General features: G+C 30.4%; 1 protein-coding gene across 2 annotated transcripts in view; it reads left to right on the forward strand.

Annotated features, from left to right (window-relative positions):
• Positions 1-17,723, forward strand: part of LOC106464968 (anoctamin-5-like) — a 122,350-nt gene that overhangs the window by 61,484 nt on the left and 43,143 nt on the right. For both annotated transcript variants that reach the window (XM_022392776.1, XM_022392777.1), the window contains exons 11-18: positions 8,449-8,597; positions 9,020-9,141; positions 10,186-10,241; positions 11,768-11,871; positions 12,938-13,072; positions 13,257-13,420; positions 14,583-14,665; positions 17,189-17,260. In XM_022392776.1, the coding sequence (XP_022248484.1) occupies positions 8,449-8,597; positions 9,020-9,141; positions 10,186-10,241; positions 11,768-11,871; positions 12,938-13,072; positions 13,257-13,420; positions 14,583-14,665; positions 17,189-17,260 (885 nt within the window). The remainder of the gene's footprint in view (positions 1-8,448; positions 8,598-9,019; positions 9,142-10,185; positions 10,242-11,767; positions 11,872-12,937; positions 13,073-13,256; positions 13,421-14,582; positions 14,666-17,188; positions 17,261-17,723) is intronic.

A 17,723-nucleotide genomic window follows, 5' to 3' on the forward strand; every position in this document is an offset into this window, starting at 1 on the left:
TTAAACACATGCTATGATTCACAACGATTCACGCACTTTACTTACGGTCACTACCGCTCACTTGACTCAATTATATGTCTCTATATCTGTCTATCTGCAATCATTATCTTTGCTTTATTTGCCGGGCTTATATATTAAAATAGAGGGCGTCTGGCAAACACTTGAGCCTTCATGATTCTTCTAGAAACTCATCACGTATTACCAGCGTCACTTGACTTCCGCTGTCATAACAATATGATTATGTTTTGTATATGTATAGTTATTATTTATTATTATATATATATTGTTTCGGACTTAATTAGACTCATTTATGCTTCCTGACACATTCAGCTGATTTGATCTGCAGTGATGGCTTGTCAGCTATCTGTGATGTAATACTATGTAACATATATAAAGCATTTGTTGTATTTGTTTATAATATTGTTATATTTATCACTGTTTATATGTTCAGTTTAATTTAATATTAATTTATTTTTATGTAAAAATTTAGTTTAGAAGTGCTGTTAAATGTTTTATTAAATTCCTGAGCTGGACAATTCTAGCAGAAACTTTTTGTGGTTAACACAATTCATTTGATAATAAAAGATTTTCATAAGAGCCAGATAGTTTACATTTCATCTCGGATAATTAGATAAGAAAATCCCAGGCATGTATATTATTATAAATCATGATTTATAATATATATTATAATATTATTATTATTTGGTTATTATAATATATAATTGTATTATATATTTTGTTTAATACATTGTATATAAATATATTGACACTGCATTTTGCTTATGAAAAACAATTAAATTTGTTACGTGATGCAGTTACTGTCATGGACTTTTTGCATCAGAATTGAACTTGTTCTTTATGGCAACCAGATGTCATTTTGTCATTTCTCCTTATTTCTGTTTGTCATTCTGTCAAAGCAACATTTAGTGTGAAGTTGCCTCACCATGTTCATTAGCTAATGTCAAAAATGAAATCTGGTAAACAAAAGTTGATGTTTCTGATACAGAAGCTTTTAACAGTGAGTCTAATCATAGTAGCAGCCATCATTTGCCTTACGTAAAAGACTATTTTGAATTTGTTGGAAGTGAAAGTGGATCCCAAAGAATATTTACAGTGCCAATAAGAAATCAGTTTTAATGTAAAGAAACACATTAGTTACAAACATTCCCATAAACACTTGGATTTTGAATTGGGCATCAAGAAAGGAATGGAGGCAAATAGGTGAAGCAAATGATCAGCTGGATGAAGCAGGAGAGACAGGGGCCCATACTTCTAGTAAGAGAAAAACTGGGAAAAATTAAACAGAACGACCAACTCTTGGAGCATTCATTGCTGCTAGTGCCGAGAGGGTTAGCCAATGTCAAATAAATGCACTCAAAACTGATTTGGTCATTGAGGAACTGCTTCCTTTCAAATTTATCAAATTGCAGCTTTTAAAAATCTTATTTAGACATTACAGCCAAATAAAACAGTTTTTGGTAGTAAAGCCCTAACATGTGCAATTAACGATAAATTTAGCCAAAAAAAATAGGTTAACTGAAAGAAAAGCTTTGGACAGTAGAGTGGCTCATGAACAGAGCCAACTGTTGGAGCTGCCGCAACAGGTAAGTTGTAATAAATTGTTAACATTTTTCATTTTATGGATTAAAAAATTAATGTTGTTTCTGAAACTTAAAACATTTAATAATAGAATAAGACTTGAAATAAACATCAGCATAGCATCTGCATTGAACGTGTATGGTGTACCATTTTGCATTCACTAGTTTAGCTTTGCATTGCTTACTTTTACAGATACTATTTGGGCATAACTGTATACTGAGTTGACCCAGAAAGCCTGAAGAGGGAATATGCAGTGCTTGCTTGCCGTTATCTCACTGGCCACCACACCTATGACTTGATCGCCAAGGAACTGGAAGCAATTCACATCAAATATTGCATTCAAAACAAGATTACCAAGACCACTACTGATAATGGGTCCAACTTTGTCAAGGCATTCAGGTTAGTTACAGTATTTTTGTAGTATATTTTGTTTATTAGTACATTTTATATCAATGAATAATATATATATAAATAATATGCTTGTGTCTGTCTGTCTGGACCTTTTCTCGTAAATTTCGAGATGAAATCCTTCAAATCTCATATTGCTAGAAAGGCTTTTGTTCTAGGATTTTTAAAAATATTGCCTTATAAGTTATAAATTTAAGAACATAACACTTACATACTATTAAAATATGGATTATTAGCTACTTTTTTATGCTGTATTTATTAATGTACCATGATTATAAAGTACATTAATTAAATTTTGAATGTAGCTCACTAAAACCTTGTGACATGCACAGAAAAAGATGCTCGTAGTGAAAGAGTTAAATAAAGTTAAGTCTGCAATAGTTTGTCTGACCATGTAAATTGCTTTCAAATAGAACAGGATTAATCAATCTCTCTCTTTCTCTCTCTCTCTCACATTTTGATGATCATGCTTTTTCTGTCAATGCTCCTAAATTTTGGAACACTCCCTGTTGAACTGCAATGCATCAAGTCTATCATTCTTTAAAAGTCCTTTTAAATCATACCTCTTTTCACGTGGTTTTTGACTAATGTAGAACCTGGGCAACAACATGCACTTTGAATGGCTGGCAATGGCTAGGGAAGCCCTGTATAAGAAAGTAAATTACTATTATTATACTATGACAATACCATACCAAGATGATACTACTAAGCCATGCCACACATTATATACACATCTCTTTATATCTTACTATTTGTTTTGCAGGATATTCTCCACTGAATCAAGAGCTGAACATGTAAGTAGTGATGCAGGTGATTCCAAAGCAGAGCAAAGCACACTTCAGTAAGATTATGAGAAACAAAAAATGAGATAAACTTCCACGGCATTTCTGATATCATTAGTAGTGAGACAGAGTCCATTGAGGTTTGCTTTCATCCCGAGTTTCTTTGAAGTGCAGTATATAAACTAAATTTAGTAGCAACCAGTGATGTAGAAAAGGCTTTGAGTGATGGTACAGACAAGAAAGTGTCCCCATCGAAAGTTGTGAAGGCCCAGATGCTTTGGAACAAACAGAGCTGTAGCCGCTGATCTTATACAACAAGAACTGGGCAAATGTTTTGTTGTTCCTTGTGTTACATGGTAGAGTTTGATGTAAGATGCATTCATTCGTATGGAGAGCATAATAACTAAGAGAGAGGGTTCAGTCAATAAAGTGTGTGATGAGCTGGGCATCACTCATTTCAATCTCTTGGATATAAAGATCATCAAAGAATATATAATCATTGTGCGACCTGTAGCACGCACACTGGATTTACTTCAAAGTGAAACTAAGGCCTGTTTAGGACTATTTCTGCCAACACTTACTGCATGTTTGACAAAACTGAAAGATCTTTGTGGTAAACTACAGACTTGCAATCCACTTGTTAATTAATGCTTTGATTCCAAGAATTGAGAAGTGCTTTGAAGCTGCCTTTGTTTTAATTTATTGTTTAATTTCAGTAGCATTAGCCTCTCTTGAAATTGTTATCCATCAATCCAGCTCTTTTTGGCTTCAAAATGTCTTTTCCTGTTGAGAAAATGTGCTCTACAGCTGCACTTGATGGAATGGGTATATAGAAATAAATAATGAAAGATTTAAAAGCTTTCATCAGTGCTGCCTTCCATCTTCACTGAAAGTTTTTTCAATGATAATTAGTTTTACAGTTTCTTTCCTAGCATTTGAGTTAATCCAAATCAGTTTAAACCATGGGTGAAAATCAGCTGTTAGAATGTGACTTTCATTGACAATTATAAAATTGAACAAATAATATGTGATGTAATATCTTATGATGTTAGAGACTTATTATTTCAAATTAGCTTATTAATGCATTTATTATTATTATCACTGTCATCATATTCATTTATTTTTTGATGTTGTGTTATTTAAATACTATCATTTAATGTATTGAAGGCTGTATGGTAGTTAGCTGCTTTCCTCTTATCATTCATATATAGGATAGGTTGTTCTGAGAAATCTGTATTATGTTATTGTAGCAATAAAATATTACCACTTACCAATAAATTTGCATTTTTCATTCTTACATTATCCATTTACAAAAATAAATTTTATCATGAAAAATCTCAGTTTTAAAAATAGCTATTTTTGTAGTGACAACAGTAGCACTGCTGTATTTTTCTTGCTGTAGTGGTAATGATAGTGGTGCTCTATTGAAAAGGTAGCACGCACAGCTATGGGTATGGGTAGTGGTGATCTGACAAAAGACATCAGATAAGCATCTTGGAATGGACTAGCTAAAAGTATAGTTTGTTATGTACACTTACATACATTCTTGTTATACACACTCATAAAAATGAAGACTACATCACAGTAGCAATTGATTGTAAGCAAATTATTTAAATATTGTGTGAGTGTCCATGCATGATGAACGGTTTATTTCATTGACATCAGAACCAAAGATATACGTTTCAACATGGACCCTAACTCCTGCAGCAACATTTTTCATTATTTTTGACTAAATGCTTCATTATTGAGAACTTCTGTTAAAACAATTAGCTAACTAGGTCAGGACATAAACTAAAACAATTAACAAAGAAACTAAAATTAATGATTAATGTTTAATAATTTTTTAAATAAACTATCACACTTTAGATTTAAATTTGTAGTAATGATTACAGTTTCTAAAATTAAATGAAAAAATGATAACATAAAAAACTTAAACAGCAGTTGAATAAACTATTTTTACTTGCTATTTTAAACTTTAGGTACTTAATTAATAGGTATGCCCAAGAATGATGAACAACAAGCAACAGAAAAATACAACCCAGTATTGTATTTCAGTTTTTTCCATTAGTGTTCCTTTTGCTGCCAGCTTGTATGAAGAATAATTTCTACCTTTGTTTACATCTAGTTTGAATAAATCTTCTGAATCAAGCCTGAATTATTTACTATTTTAAAAATGCTAATATGTCTTGATGGTCACTGGCTTATACTTAGAACCCACTGGCTTTTTAATTAAACTGTGTTTTCATTAGTCATCCTAAAATCTAATATCAAGTACCTCAGCAGTCAAAAGTAAGACCTAAACTTGGTTTGGTTTGAATATCACACAAAGCTACACCAGGGCTATCTGTGTTAGCCGTCCCTAATTTAACAGTGTAAGACTAGAGGGAAGGCAACTAGTCATCACCACCCACTGCCAACTCTTGGGCTACTCTTTTACTAATGAATAGTGCAATTGACCATCACATTATAATGCCCCCACGGCTGAAAGTGTGAGCATGTTTGGTGGGATGGAGATTCGAACCCGAGACCCTCATATTGCTAGTCGAGCGCCCTTTCCACCTGGTCATGCCGGGCCTAAGATCTAAACTAACTGCCTCATTGAGCAAAGTTAAGATAAAGATGACTTGTGTGTATCCTTTTAATTTTAGTTTTCTTAATTTGGTTTAATAGCTTAAAAAATACTGATAGAAACCTAAGCTATAGTATAAACACCAAATATTAAGAAAAAATACTGTTATAAACTCAATATAACTTCTCCTCATTTTGAACAACACTTTAACTCATGAGATAGGTTATGAAATATGTTCATGTTTGCATTAGAAGTTTATACATTGAAGGTCATATACCATGGACCACTCCTGTAGTCTTCTATAAGTTTCACATACTTAAAGTAGTGCTTCTGAATATGAAGTTGGGATTGGTGAAAGTAAGTTTTATAGCCTTAGATTACATCAAAATGTTAAACTCAAAGATAAGAAAATGCTTAATTTGAAATTATGATTATCCAAGTACAAATTTTGTGGGAGTGGTAGCCCTGTTTTTTTATAGTTTTGCACTTTTTGTAATTTTGATATCAACTGTTAAAGTGACTATTTATATATAAATCTGGTGCTAGCAGAACATATGATATTCTATTTTAGTGGTTGTTAGCTAGTCTGAAATGTAACAATAACAAAAAACAAGCGCAGTTATAATAAGATAAAATCTGCAAATACAAAGCAATAGTTAAAATCTTTGTAAGACAGAAAAGAATTAAGTGATTAATTTTTCAACTAAATTATCTTCTGGTGAACTTAAAAAAGCAAGAAGATTCATTAACATATATAAATAGAATGCCACTTCCTGGATGAGGAAAGCTAGAGGATTAAGAGTGTGTAAAGTTACTGAAGCGAGGGATAGAGAAATTTTAACCATTTGTTTCTATAGTTTAAACTGTAAGCTTTTTTATTCTTCTATAGTAGGCAGTTATCTTGAGACAAAACGTGAGTTACAAATTGTAGTTATTTAAATACCAGGAATATGCACTCAGTATCAATAGTGCACAGATCACCAATTCAAGGAAGTTTATGGGAGAATAAGGAAAATAGAGACATGTAACGATTAAATAAAATACATCTATTAATTCTGTTATATAAAGTTTATTTGATACTTGTCATTGGTTTAAATGTAAGCTAGTTAATTGATGACTTTTGATTTTTATACAATATTGCACTTCAAAAATAAAAATAAACGTACTTAGAAGTTGAGACTTGTTCCATTTCTTATGATTCTGTTAGGGCTGATTTGAGTTGATGAAGTTTGATTGGCTACTTCCTACTGGGCTCTTTCAGAAGCTGACTCAAGCTAACCTTTTAACTCCATTTTTAATCTAGCTTTTATATGTTTTTCTTGTTATGTAGTGTGTGTGGATAGAACTGGCTAGTTATCATGAGATTTTTCCAAATATGGGCTGTATTATTTTTCCTAGAAGATTAAGAAACATTCTAACAAAAATTACATCACTTATAGGCCATTGCCATCAAGGACAATCTTGGCAATAGTGCTTTGTTCTCTACGTGCTTATTAACATTATATAATGACCTCTAATCATCAAAATATTTGATGTCCTTCCAGTCTGTTCCTTTCAGTAGGAACTCTTCTTCTATATTCATAGCAAATATAGTTTTATCTCATATAACTAACTAAATTTTTACATTCCATTGCTTAGATATGTCATGTGATAAATTTAAATTCCTGTTCATGACATGAAGTAGAGTATTACTCAACTTGATCAAAATTAACTCTTTTATCTTAATGTCAATTGTAAAGAGTTTGGTATGTCATTCTGGCTTCATGCTGTCAGAAAGTGTACTTGTCTTATGATAAATATGTCTAATGGGTACATGTTACATGTGTCTTCAATGCTGGTCATTACTGAATCTTTGTTTGTATTCAATAGCTGTATGTTTCTTTCATCTTTATAGTATCTGTTCTGTGCATGTTACTTCCCTTAGTGTTAACTGTTTTCTTAACTTTAGCATCTATTAAATGTTGTTATTTTAATCAATTGTTTTTTGTAGCCTGTTTAAGTAACCTTGTCTCAGTTTTTCTTCAAAGATTACTTCAGCATTTTTCTAATATTTAAGTAATTAGTTCTTTATGATATGCTTAAGGTGATTTCCTCATTTTATTTAATTATGCTCATGTAAATACATTTAAAAACTCCGATGTGTTTACTTACGTAATACTCAGATATTTTAATGCATTGTATTATATTGTGTGTGTAGTAGTTTCAGTTGTTAAAAGTGCCCTTACTAGCAATTTCTAGTGGCTTAACTCTTTAGCTAAGTTTGTAGAGCACTCATCTGATATGTGACAGGCTTGGGTTCAAATCTAAGACCTGTCACATACCAAGTGAGTGCTCTACCAACAGAGCTAAAGGATTAACCCATTACCAACTGCTAGAAAAGCACTTTTTAACAGCTCAATCTACTACATATGTTTACACTGTAAAGAAAAGCACCCTGTTTTAATCTTATAAATCATGTTGTTTTTTGTATTTGGATCTGAAGTCCCATTTTTGAAACAGCAGATTCTAATTTGAAGTGCTAGACTTTTTGGAGTGTAATTCCTGCTTTTATTAATTTAAAAGATGAGAAGCATCATTAGTTGCATCATTTAATGGTTTCAAATTATTAATTTCTTTTTGTGATAAATTTATCATCAGAACTTATTGTACCATGTCATTGAAAGATAATAACAGTAGTATTAATGTTCCAACTTATTTGAAACCTGGTTGATTGTCAATGGCCAGTTCTTATGGCTCATCTATGATATTCAAGAACATTTCTTTTCTGGTATTTTATTGAACTTTGTTGCATAATGATTGAAATATCAACTTTGATGATTCATTTCACCCTGTAAACTAAAGGAAAAAGCACTGGTTAGAAACATACATGTAAAAGACAGGCTAAGAATTATGCATTTGAAACCTGATATTGTGGTGTTTTTAGTCTGTGTTGTGTACCAAGAAGCACTGATTGGAAACCCATAAAGGGTTTACTGAAAATTACCAATATGTCATTGGTGGTGTTTATAAAGTGACTATTTTTATTTATGAATCACAGTTTTAATTTAAGCAGAGAATATTTAACTTATTTTTTAACTTTTTCATTTCTAGATGTCAGATTGTCAGAATTCAGAGTCAAGTTTCAGAAAATATTTGTTGGACATCATTCTCTTATGCCAGTCAATTTCTACATTTTTCAGTTTTAAAATGCCACAGGATATTCATATTACAGCAGAATATTCTAGAGATAAAGAATGTTTGTAAGCACATAAACTTTTTCATTTTCAAATAAGTAATAAGATTAATCAATACAAATCGAAAATTTATAGCTAGAACTTTGCAAAAGCTTTGAAGTTCTCGAGTTTTAATGTGGTATTTTATAGTGATACTCTTTACAGATAATGATACTAAATGATTAGATTACATTGAACTTATTTCAGGTTAAAACTCTTAAAAAACATTATTCAAAAATACTATTACTTGAGTACACTAAAATAGTAAACCAGATTATCAATGCAATTAAACCAGTTAAGTAAATTTTACTAATTTGTGAAAGGTATCTCTTTTTTTTTATATGAAGCAGGAAGTTAAGAAGACTTGAAGTTGTATGTTCAATTGTTTTCTCATATTGAATTATTTCAACTTAGAATTTAAAACAAGTTTATATTGGATGTTATTCAAGGTTTGAAATTCCACAAAGAAAAAAAGAAGACTTTTTTAACCCAGGACTGCGTTCACAGATTGTGGACTTCATTTTAAGGAGAAACAGATTTAGGAATGAACTAGATCAAGTTTGTGCATTTGGTAAATTAAAATGCTTTTATCATTGATATTATTTTTATCCTTTGCTTTAAAACAAAATTGGGATTTTAAGATTTAATTTTTTTTAATTTCTGAATATTGCATAATTTCAGACTTGATTTTTCAAACAAGATACAATGCTAAAAAAAAATCCAAAGATGACTAAATACCAGAAACTTTTTACTAACTTTCTATCATTTTTTAATAGCCATAACTTCATCAAACTTGTTATTTTTATTAATATTATTTACCAAAGATTTGTTTATATTACTTTGTTTAGAGTTCATGGTAAAAATAATTTTTCATGAAATTAAATACTAATTTAGGAAAATTTATGCCATTATAATTTACAGAATTTTTTGTCAACTTGGTTAAATATAATTTTTAAATTTTAGAAGACATTTCATGTACTAGATATTAATATTAGTAAAAAAAAAGATTAAGGTAGGGTGGGCATCTACGCTATAGATAGAGAATACTTAGTCCAGTATATCGTTGACCTTTTTGTTTTGCTATTTGAACAACATTTTTGTGGAATTCAGATTAAAACAATCCATGATATTTGTAATAGATGTATAGATTTACTAATGTAGTACTACATAAGATGTAGGATAAAATAAATCAGTAGTACAACTGTAAAATATGTCAGTAGCTGTTCTGGTTTCATGTACAACTAGGTAGTTGTTTAATGTAGCGTCCAGCAAAAGTGAACTTATGTTACTATAATGGAAAATAAAGAACGTTAATCTACTGAAGCATAGTATAGTGTGTGATATATATAATGTTTTCATTATAGCTTACTTGCAAATAAAAAACTGGCCGATAATGTGTATGTCTGTGTAAAGTTTGTAATTTTTTCCCTCTTAATATAAGTATTCTCACAAATACTTTTTCTTTGAGTTAAATTATGTTTATGTTTTTTCAGGTATGAAAAAGTACTTTCAAAATAGTTTTGTTGTAAAAATAAATGTATTTGATTTGCTAATTTATTTTATATTTAAAAGTCAAAATATGTTAAATATATTACTTTTTAACTAAAATTTTCAGGAATAACCAAGCTTATAAATGATGGTGTGTATGAAGCAGCTTATCCTTTGCATGAGGTTAGTTGAAATATTTTAGATTTATAATTTGATTTTATTGAAAATAATACAATAATAGATAACATTTACAAATATTATAGCACAGACACACACTGTATTAAGAGGTTTTTCTCTAAGAGGAATATTATGTTGTGAATCAATAAACAAAAAAATTAAGACGTTATTATTTTAGAATGATTCAACCATTAAATAGTATTTCAAAACTTGTAACAAGTAGTATTAATGAATGTAACTTTAAAAGAATATGGTGTATGTCGTTACTTAAAAAAAACAAGTAAGGATCAGGTGTTTGCTTCCAAGATTTACATACCTTACCGATATACAAAACCAAAATATATATATAAGTGTTCATTTTTAGTAATTTACATACAACTGAAAAACTGATCAAAAATGCAATATAAGGCTAAACTCACAAATAAAAGAACTAAAACTCTAGCTGGCTATATTTAGAATTATATAGAAGTTTGTTAGATATACACAGCTGTTCATTTTAAGTTTAATACAAGAGTATTATTTAGTTTTATATACTAAAGTAAGTTATTTTTAAAAGTGATAGTTATGGCATGTTTGCTTACATAACTGTTTACAAATCATTTGTTGTGAATTGACATCATGTTACTCGAACCTTCTGAATGTTTCTTATTGCTTTAAGTGAGTATTGTTACATCATAATATCTCCTAGTTTGTAGAAAGTTCTGGGCTTTAGTTGGGCAATATATATATATATAGGCAACCAAGTTAGTGAAAGTGAAGATAAAAGAGAAGTTAGACTGCATGTGAGTTTATTTGTAATAAACAATTTTTAAAGTGAGTTTCACAGCTTGTATTGCAAAAATAGAGATAGAGAATAATAATGTATCTTGTCAAAGGGTGTTCTAAAGTACTTGAACCTACCTGTGTGCATTTTGACATAAAAGAGAATTATTTCAAGCTCTGGATTCAACTGTGATAATCAACTGTGTAACAAACATTTATATATACATTTGATTTGTTTTAATATATTATTTTAAAACAAGTGGATTGTGTGCTGTCTGTTTATTGTTGAAATTTATCGCCAACAAGTCACAGACACCTACTGTAAAGAATCTGGCGTTATAAAACCTGACAAAGTTCTCATGCTGAAATTTTTATTACAAATGAGAATGTAAAAAAAAAATCCATTAGTCTGAAAAGTTCATACATGAATCGTACATAAGTTGTATGTATGGCTTTAAACACATCATAAAAGTCAGAATGAGATTGTTTTTCTACTTTTATACTATATGAATTTCTGTTTGATATTTTATTCTGTGTAGCAGTACATAAAGCATAGTGACAGTGATACCTAAAAAGTAAAATATTCTAATGATGTTTTTGTAATATGTTCAACACTCAACCATTGAGATCATGCTTGTTCTAAATAAAAATGTTGAAGTATAAGGGCTATTGGCATTAATTGTTTTGGCTTAATTTACCTCGGAATGATTTATGTACTTAAGTTTTTTGAAACTACTGAATAATTCATTATGAATAATACTTTATTATAGGGAATATATAGCACTTTAGATGAGAACAGTCCTCGTAGACAGTTGATAAATAAATGGGCTAATATGGGGTCAATGTGGAAAAACCAACCTCTTGATGACATCAAGTATGTATAATTGTTTATTTATAGTACACATTTAAATACAGTAGTTTTCATAAAAGGCTTTAAGTAAAACTGCTTATTTGACAAAACACAATCTGGGAATTTTATGCAATCTAGTAACTGGAAACTTTGATATAAATGCAAAGAAAATATTCTATTGAAGATAGTCAAAATAAAGTCACTGTTAATGAATATCACAATAATTCTTGTATTTGTGGTTTAGCAAACTGCTTATTCATCTGAAATTATGTTGTATAAGTGCTGATTATTGGTTATTAACTGAATCTGTGCATGTTTTTTTACACACACTTCATCAAACAACCCTAATTTCATTCCAAGAAAAGAAAAGATTTATATTTCTGAGCAGGAGCCCTGCCTAATGATCTTAGCTCTAAAGCCAATTTTCCTTGATTCTGCTTTTTTCAAAATATGTTATAAACATGGAATTCTTGGGCCTTTTGAGGTTTCTATGTTTTCTTGTAGCTGACTAAGAACTCTGTAAGAGGTTTAAATCAAGCTTATGAATCTCAGTTCATCAGCATTTTGTGTTCTGTGAAACTATTCTCCTACAAAAAACTATTTCACACTTATATTATAGTCTATAATGTGATCACAGAAGATAAAGAATTGAAGAATAGTTCTTTTAGTTCTCTTGGAAACATGGTAATCTTTAATGCTTTAATTATATGCTTTATGATAAAATAATCATTTTTGTAATGTGATAAAGTATGCCATACCAAAAACGTGTCATTGAGATGTAAGAGTTTATAATTGAATAATTTTTTAAGATAAAATGCATTATTAGTCTCATATATATATTAGATTCCAGTGTTTTAAAAACATATACATAGTGAGTTTTTTTATTCATATCTTCAGAACATTAGATATAGTAAATGTGATTGTAAGCATTTATGTAGTTACTGTTTTGTTTGATTCTGTTTTTAGGAGTAATACAGTAGAAGTAGGTAATTTTGTACTTGTTTTGTGTTTCAGGAGAAAATAATGGTTTGGAGTTATGAAGGTTGTCTTTTCAGAGTTTTGTACAATGCTAACTTGTTTTCTTTTGCAGAGAATATTTTGGAGTAAAGATTGGTCTATACTTTGCATGGCTTGGTTTCTATACATGTATGCTGGTACCGGCATCAATTGTAGGAATTTTATGCTTTCTATATAGTTGCTTTACATTGACGAACAAACCTCTAAGGTATGAAATATTACTTAATTTGAAAGTCAATATTTTATTACAAGATTCTTCTCTATTTACATTTAGTAGCTAAGAACCTATAAACTGTTTTATTTCCATAATGTAACAACCTATATGTAATAACATTTTATCAAACAAATCATTAAAGAAAAACTTTTGTAAATGAATGGCCATTTTTTTATAGCAATGATGTGTGTGAAGACCTCAAGGATATTTTAATGTGTCCACAGTGTGGTATGCATTTATGCAGGTTTTGGAGACTTGGAGAAATGTGCATGTATTCTAAGATGGCTAATTTCTTTGACAGTGGTCCTGTTGTATTTATGGCTGGTTTTATGTCTTTGTGGGGTAAGTACTTTAAAATACAACCCCCCAAAATTATTTTAATGATAGGAAAAATAAGCATGGAATTATCTTCCATTAATTTCATTTGAATGTATGTAATTATTTATTAGATTATGAAAGAAAGAATATTTGTTGGATTTTGAAAATTACATTTATTTCCTACCAGCTTGTATGTAAAAAATCTTATAATTTATAAAACAAATACTATTTAATATTTAAAATAAAAATTAGTTAGAAATGAGAAGAACAGAAAACATTTAATATGAATAAACATCATTGTGTTTGTATAGTTATGTGATTGTTAAAAAAATCTGAAGCATTATATGCAATTGCTTTAAGTGGCAGGAATATGTCAGTTGAACCAGTTAGATAACAAAGTAACAGAGAAGTTTGTTTATTTTGATTTTACAATAAAAGTAGCAAACATATAATTAAAATTCAATGATTATAATATTGTCATCATGTTTTTTGTTAAATTTCTATTGAACTTAAAAGGTTAGCACTTGTTGATTAAAATATTAGTATTATTTACAAAACTAGTTAACCCATGGGCATGTGGCTCACATTTACAGGGCTGCTATAATGCAAATTCAATGCTTGAACTACTATTTTGCACTTTTTCAGTTTAATGATCATTGCTGCTATAATGCAAATTTAATTTCTTTAACCAAGTTATGAATGGTAATTAGTAGCCCTACTTATTTCATGCTTTATTGTAAATCAATGCCAAATTTGGGGTCTGCTTTTGGGGGAATTCCTATAAAAGTGTTTTTGTGAAATACCCAGGTTCTGTAAGGGGTTGGGTGAAAAGTTTTACCTTTTTGCAAACCTCGGGACTGAAACAATTTGTTCGGTACCACTTAGAAGTTGATACAACCAGCGGTTTAGGAGGAATTATGTGACACACACAGACAATCACTGAATCTTATTATATACATAAATATTTCAGATGAAGTTTACCAAGTTTTGTTAAAAACATTGTTTTTTTCATGTTGATTTTATGTTTCTAATGTATATAGATTTCAACAGTTACATTCATGCTTAAATTAAAACTTTTACCAAATAATTGAATTTTGTGAATAATGTTATTTTGAAACTTAGATTGTGTTATTTTGCTACAGGGTGTACAGCCTTGAAAATTTACAAAATATTTTTAAATTTCTAGGTGTGATATTTCTTGAATTATGGAAAAGGTATTCAGCAAACATCACACATCAGTGGGACATGACAGGTTTTGATACTATCCAGGTAACTTATATTAGATTCATATAAATACCACAATAAATTTGATTTGTCTTTGCATCCCAGAGAGCATTTGCATATGGTGCCTGCAAGGGTGCAATATAATGAAAAAATGGGGCCCTTGTGGGAGGACAATTTTGCACCACTGATACCATAAGGGGCCCACATGGGCAAAGATAGATGGGTCCAGCTAGGGACCCTTCTGGGAAATATTCTGATTTCGCACACCACTCCCATTTGGAGCCCATGTGGGTAAAGATAGAATGGGGTCAGTTAGGTACCCATATCAGTTGATGTGTATGTACATGTAATGTATTGGTGTGATTGATCACTCGAAACTTTAACAAAATTGACAGATTTCTATTCCAACAAGAAACTGTTTTATTTGGCTTCTAAGAAATAAAAACTAACACATGTGAGTCAAGAATGAATGTCTGCATTTAATCATTACTGTCTGTATCAGTTCAGGGATGGTTAGTGCTGATAGCCCTTGTGTAGCTTAGCATAAAATTCAAAAGAAATCAAACTAAATCTTTTTTTAGTTTTTACTGTTTTTTTATGATTTATAATTATGAGGACTGCTTCAATCAGCTAAATACAGAATCAACAGAAATGTATTAATGAGTATCAAACTGGTTAATTATTTAAGATTGAACTTGCTGATCAGTAATTCTAATTGTAATTCTAATGTGAAAAGAAATATTTTATTCAAAACAGTTCTCACAACAAAATTGTGGAAATTTTATAATAAAAGAATAGCAGAAATACTAAATTAAATTGTATGTACTGTTTGATTAGCTTGAACTAAGTTACATGCAATTTGGTTAAGTATTTCCCCTATTAAAATGACAAAATCATGGAATATCAGTGACACCCCTCCAGTCTGAAAAGGGTTATAGGATGATCATCTCCAGAATCTGTGTGATGTGAGATGATATATGTTCTTTCTAGATGATAATCTGTTCTGACAACTTATTGACAAATTCTGTCAGTAACATTTTGAGTTTTCTCTTGTGATATAAACTCTGATTATTTGCACAGTGTTTGGCCAGTGATTTCAGATATACTGGCAACCATGTGTTTGTCTTTCTAAATTACTAGTTTCTTTTTCATGCACCATATCACTAATAATTCTGGGCAGTATCTATATTACTTGCTTACTACAATAGCAAACCTAACTAGAATATATAGTGTTCTTGATGAGCTTGGTTTTTCCAAAGAAAACTGTGTGGATTAATCCTTGTATGTAGCTTCAACCACAATGCTAGCTGATGGTGCAGCCTAAGATTGTGTTTTTAGAAAACCACAAAATGATACATTGTGGTTATGTTATCATCCATATACACTTGTGTAGTCCACTACTTTTATGCATATTTTGGCTGCCATTTTTCAGTTTCACCTCATAATAGGTCCTATGACATCAAATTAACCATCACACCTTAAGAAACAGAGAGATGACTCTTTCCTTTTAGTCATTTTCCAGATCTGAGCTGAGGCTCACTAGTTTCAAATAATGAGACTAGACAGTATTTATAGCCTGTCATCTCCCTTGAGCTTATTGTTGATTGTTCTGTCTTCAGTGGAGTCCTGAAGTTATTGCTGCAGGTTTCCTTGACTCTGGTTACTTTTTCTAAGTTACTGTCTCAAATCTTGTTACCACATACAATGTTTCAATTAACGATATAAATGTCTGTAATGTGTAAGTGTTGTCATGTGGACTTACTAATGAAGCTCTCCACAAATTTATTGATCAGTTTATCTTCTTGATATGTTGCCATTGTGCTGAGATGTGCTTTACAATGTATCATAGCTCATTTATATACACAGTTAAGTTTTCAAGGGTATCATGTTTATGAGCTTTAAATTTCACCCAGCAGTTGGCTTTATTCTGTACAAGATCAAAATGGTGTTGCAGGTCTGCAGTGATGGTTTCCTATCTGCATACTTGTTGAGGTTCTAGGTTCTTCATGCCATATGATACTACATTGTCTAAGCTATGCAGCAGACACCATGTCTCTTCATCGTGGGTCTAGAGAATCCAAGCAATGGGTGAAACTGCTTAAGGAAGCAATTTAAATCTTTCATTGCTGAAAGCCTGAGGGATGGAAGGTGACATTTATTTCACATCACTAGTTGCTGTTTCTGTGTTTTATGCACTAACTCAATTTAATGAAGTATAGTTACTTCATAAGGAAAGATCACATGCTGTAATGAAACTAATGCATACTTTCAGTTTCAACATTTAAATTCTAGACTAAGATACATGTAAGTAAAAGTTATGAATATTAAATATACTTAAAGACACAGGCACAATCCTGCAGAAGTAATTAAACAATTAAGAACTTATTCAACGACCATTATTTTCCAGTACATGATAAGGCCCTTACTATAATGCCTCAAATGAACATTACCTTTCTCAGCCTTGTACCTATGACTTTAAAGCATTAAACAAAAATCAGTTCATTTTGCATACATAAGGATATAATCTGTTTGCTCATTTTTGTTATACTAAAACATTTTTGTCTTTAGGAATACCCAAGACCTGAGTATTTGGCAAGGCTTCCAGTTGTTAAAAGAAAGAAACTGAACGTTGTTACCAATGTAAGAAATTTTTTTATGTATATTAGATGCTAAATATAAAAAAATACATAAGTTTCTTTTATTTCCTAAATTTAAAAGTCTGTTGGATGGAATAACTACATACCTTACTCTCTTATAATGTGTACCTTTCATATCTACAAAACACTTGTGTGTCCTTGAAAACTTGGAAAATTATGAAATTTTAAAAATTATTTTCAAGGCTTAGAAAGTCATGGAATTTAGCATTTTGTTTCCATAAATATTCTTGAAGGTCATGGGAAATATCAAATCTCAATAAAGAACAAAACTTCTGTGTTTGATTAAACCAAATAACTGATTTTTTAACAATAAATACTGATTATTTGTTTTTTTCCAGTCTCATTAATATTGTGTGTGCCCCGTGTGGCTCAGCAGAAAATGTGAAGGCTGAAAACACTAAAAACTAGATTTTGATATCTGTGGTGGGACCAGCACAAATAGTCCA

Source organism: Limulus polyphemus, unplaced genomic scaffold (assembly GCF_000517525.1).
Source record: "Limulus polyphemus unplaced genomic scaffold, Limulus_polyphemus-2.1.2 Scaffold1797, whole genome shotgun sequence".
NCBI lineage: Eukaryota > Metazoa > Arthropoda > Merostomata > Xiphosura > Limulidae > Limulus > Limulus polyphemus.